The sequence below is a fragment of the Crinia signifera genome, chromosome 12, assembly GCF_055691185.1.
Source record: "Crinia signifera chromosome 12, ASM5569118v1, whole genome shotgun sequence".
Taxonomy (NCBI): domain Eukaryota; kingdom Metazoa; phylum Chordata; class Amphibia; order Anura; family Myobatrachidae; genus Crinia; species Crinia signifera.
In genome coordinates, this window is record NC_139228.1 from 26,957,884 (window position 1) to 26,962,401 (window position 4,518).

Below are 4,518 nucleotides of genomic sequence, written 5' to 3' on the forward strand. Positions count from 1 at the left end.
GAGTTATTTACTGCGATATATGTAACGGCAGCGGTGGCAGCAAACTGGATACCCAGATATCAGCTGGTTGTCACTAGCCAGTGACAACAGCAGCAAGATACAATATTTATTTTGTGGATAGTTACACTGGTAGGTAACACAACAAGTGGCGTCAGCAAACCGGAGTTATTTACTGCGATATATGTAACGGCAGCAGTGGCAGCAAACTGGATACCCAGATATCAGCTGGTTGTTGTCACTAGCCAGTGACAACAGCAGCAAGATACAATATTTATTTTGTGGATAGTTACACTGGTAGGTAACACAACAAGTGGCGTCAGCAAACCGGAGTTATTTACTGCGATATATGTAACGGCAGCAGTGGCAGCAAACTGGATACCCAGATATCAGCTGGTTGTCACTAGCCAGTGACAACAGCAGCAAGATACAATATTTATTTTGTGGATAGTTACACTGGTAGGTAACACAACAAGTGGCGTCAGCAAACCGGAGTTATTTACTGCGATATATGTAACGGCAGCGGTGGCAGCAAACTGGATACCCAGATATCAGCTGGTTGTCACTAGCCAGTGACAACAGCAGCAAGATACAATATTTATTTTGTGGATAGTTACACTGGTAGGTAACACAACAAGTGGCGTCAGCAAACCGGAGTTATTTACTGCGATATATGTAACGGCAGCGGTGGCAGCAAACTGGATACCCAGATATCAGCTGGTTGTCACTAGCCAGTGACAACAGCAGCAAGATACAATATTTATTTTGTGGATACACTGGTAGGTAACACAACAAGTGGCGTCAGCAAACCGGAGTTATTTACTGCGATATATGTAACGGCAGCGGTGGCAGCAAACTGGATACCCAGATATCAGCTGGTTGTTGTCACTAGCCAGTGACAACAGCAGCAAGATACAAAAGTGGATACACTGGTAGGTAACACAACAAGTGGCGTCAGCAAACCACAGTTAAAAATTTAATTACTGAGTCTGCGATATCTAACGGCAGCCAGTGGTGTCAGCAACAACAACAACTTAATTTTTTTTTTTTATATTTTTATATATTTTTAATTTTTTTTTTATTTTTTTTTATATACTCTGAGAGGTAGGTACAAGGTAGTGGCACTGGCAACAACAGAGGTGACTGCCTGGTAGGTGTTTACAACCATATAACAGGTAGCCAGGCAGCACAAAAACCCTCTCTGGCAGCACAATAAAAATTATTAAACCCCCCTCTGTCTGTAGTATTCTGTAGCAGGCTAGCAGCAGCAGTGACACAATTAGAGATGAGCAGGCTATAGCAATATAGAAAGAAAACTCCCTCTGCGGCAGTACAATAAACCCCCCTCTGTCTGTAGTATTCTGTAGCAGCAGCAGTGACACAAATTACAGATGAGCAGGCTACAGCAATATAGAAAAAAAAATCACTCTCCAGCAGCACAATAAAAATGATTAAACCCCCTCTGTACTTGCAGCTCTTTAGCAGCAAGCAGCACAGTGACACACACAACGCTCCAGCAAACCCCCCTCACGGAGCAATAAATAAAACCCCCCTCTCTGGCAGCACTGCTGCCTGCTCTGCGTCGCCCCACAGAATGAAGATGGCGGCGGCGGGTCCCGGCTTTTATGTAATCCGGATCTCGCGAGAATCCGACGTCACCAATGTGACGTCGGGCCTCGATTTCGGCTCCGGGCCTGCGCGGGAGTCCGCGGATGTCCTGGATCCGGATTCGGATTCAGGACGTCCGTGCGGATCCGGATCTCGGAGATCCGGACCCGCTCATCACTAGTTCCAACTATGTAAGTTAGTCTTACACTTCAACTATTTTTACATTTTTATTATATTTTTAAATGAATTGGTTGTATTAATTTTATATTGGTTACACTTTTTTAATGTGCATTGTGCTTGTTTTAAATTACAGTTTTATGTCAGACATTTACATTTGTACCTGTTAAAGGTATAAGAATCTAGCCATTGTACATCCATATGCTTATTTCAATATCACATCATAGCAGCTTCCATTTTATAACAATGACTTGTGTTTTCTCTAGTTAGCTAATGAAATCCAGATGTTCTGTATAACACAACAGGATATGTTACGGACCAAATCGGCCCTCCCTGACATGGATATGTTACGGACCAAATCGGCCCTCCCTGACATGCAGTCGGGTCCTAAGTGCGAAATTGTAAGTTTTCACACACCTTAAACTGGGACTGTGTTCAAGACCAGATAGACACAGCCAAGGTAATCAAACATAAGGTGTCGATAGAGATTATGGGGTACATGTGACAACAGCATGGACGTGTCGATATGTCTTGATCATTTTTTTATTTGGTGCAAGTTCTTACTTGGAGTCAAATGCTTTTAGTCAATGTATTATTATAGGTAAAATGGGATTCACTATGGAGGGCCCCCCCTATGTTGTGTTTGAAAGGAAACACCACCTGTGGAATTTTAGGATTTATTGAGAAAAGCTGTAGATCATATTACAGTGGATTGTTATACTTAATTGTGGATGTATTTATAAAGTGTAATTGGTATTAGTAGACTTTATAGGAATGATAAATAGAACAAATGTTTATCTTGTTAAAAGAGCAGTTCTATAAATTTGTTAATTTAGCCAAGGTTACTGTGATGATGATGATGTTTATTATTTTATTTATTTTTATGGCACCGAGGGGATCCACCAATTACAGAGTACATAAATAGGCAAAATAAGAACCCAATGAGTTACAGTTCCAAACAATGTACAAGTACAGGGTATATAAACTTAGCTACACCAACAAATAACACTGAAATAAGTATCAGGGTGGCAGAAAATATAAAAAGCAGACCATGCAATGCTGGATGATTTCAAATATTTAGAAATTTTGTATGATTTGTACAGTTATTTACAGAAATGTATCCACATATTTTTAAATAATTAATTTACATGTTATTTTATTCGCTATTCAAAGCATGAACAATGGAAGAACTAAACACAACACTCATCAAGGAATTTATACTGGATGGATTCTCCGATCTCCACAATTACCAAATCTTACTCCTCATTGCTCTACTACTGATGTATATTACTAGTGTCGCTGGAAACTTTGCAGTTATTGTTCTTGTTAAGACTGCACCATCGCTCCATTGTCCAATGTATTATTTTATCTGTGTGTTTGCAGCTTTAGAAATTTCATATGTGTCTTCTACTGTGCCCAGACTTCTTGCAAATCTGTTTGTAAGTAACAAGAAGATCTCTTTTGTTGGATGCTTTGTACAGTTATACATATTTAGTGCCCTTGGGATAACAGAATGTTATTTGCTTGCAGTTATGGCTTTTGACAGAGATCTGGCGATTAACCATCCTTTAAGGTACTTGCAAATAATGAACCCTTTATTTGTTATTCTTCTGGTGGTTACACCTTTTGTCATCAGTTGTATTATTGCTCTAATTCTCACATTCTTTACAGTTGACCTAACATTCTGTGGACCCAATGAAATAAACCATTTTTTCTGTGATTTGGCCTCTGTACAGAAATTGGCTTGTTCTAATCCCTTCACCAGTAGATTAGTGACCAACGTGACAGCTATTTTTGCCAGCCTTACTCCTTTCGTACTTATTTTAGGATTCTACACACATATCATTGTTACGATCAGCAAAATTAAGAGCGTGGAAGGTAAACACAAAGCTTTCTCCACTTGTTCCTCCCATATAATTGTTGTCTGTCTCTTCTATAGTACAGTCACCATTGTCTACATAAACCCACAGGGCAGTGAGTATGATAAGTTCCTTGCTCTTATGTACACGGTCATCGTTCCTATGCTGAACCCTTTCATATATACTTTAAGAAATAAGGATGTTAAACAAACTCTTCTTAAGACCATGTTGCACAAATAAAAATACTGAGAAAAAAACAGAATAAATGAAGATAGATGACCAATGCTTCTCATTAAGGATGAGACGCTCAAAACCAAAAATGTGTTTTCGTATTCTCAAATCCCTTTCCATCGGGGCAGCACTGTTGAGGAAATCGTCAGCAAAGGATTGTGATACTATGTAGAAGCCTATCGGCTTCTCTACTCTGCGCTGTGTGAGGGATCCATCCTGGATCCCTCCCAGCATGCCATGCAGCCAGACTGTCACTCTGCGCATGTACAGCAGGACTCCTGGATCTCAGACCTGGAAGTCCAGTGATGGCGCCTCATCCCAAAGGACAGCTCTTTTCACAAGAGCTGTCCTTTGTCCTTTGTGTTATTAATCACATATGTTAGAGCATATGCGATTCATAAGAATTTAGAAACCAGCAGAGAGGGGTGGTGGATGATAGAGCATCCCGCCTATGGTCTTGATGTATAGTACAATATAGACACAAATTCGCACATTTCCTCAATTTCGCACATCTTCATGACTAAAGTTTGCACATTATTGCATTTAATCGCGCTTTTTTGCCCGGTATAGGCACCTCATTAAATATGCGAATTCGCAGCAAAAAAATCGATTTTAAAAAGTGCGATAATGGGCGAATTTGAAAGTG

The 4,518-nt window shown here is 40.1% G+C and overlaps 1 protein-coding gene across 1 annotated transcript; it reads left to right on the plus strand.

The window, feature by feature from the left end:
* The first annotated feature begins 2,963 nt into the window (after positions 1 to 2,963).
* LOC146049507 (olfactory receptor 5AN6-like) lies at positions 2,964 to 3,881 on the plus strand. The gene has a single exon (XM_083166048.1). The coding sequence runs from the start codon at positions 2,964 to 2,966 to the stop codon at positions 3,879 to 3,881; it is 918 nt and encodes a 305-aa protein (XP_083022174.1).
* The last annotated feature ends 637 nt before the right edge of the window (positions 3,882 to 4,518 follow it).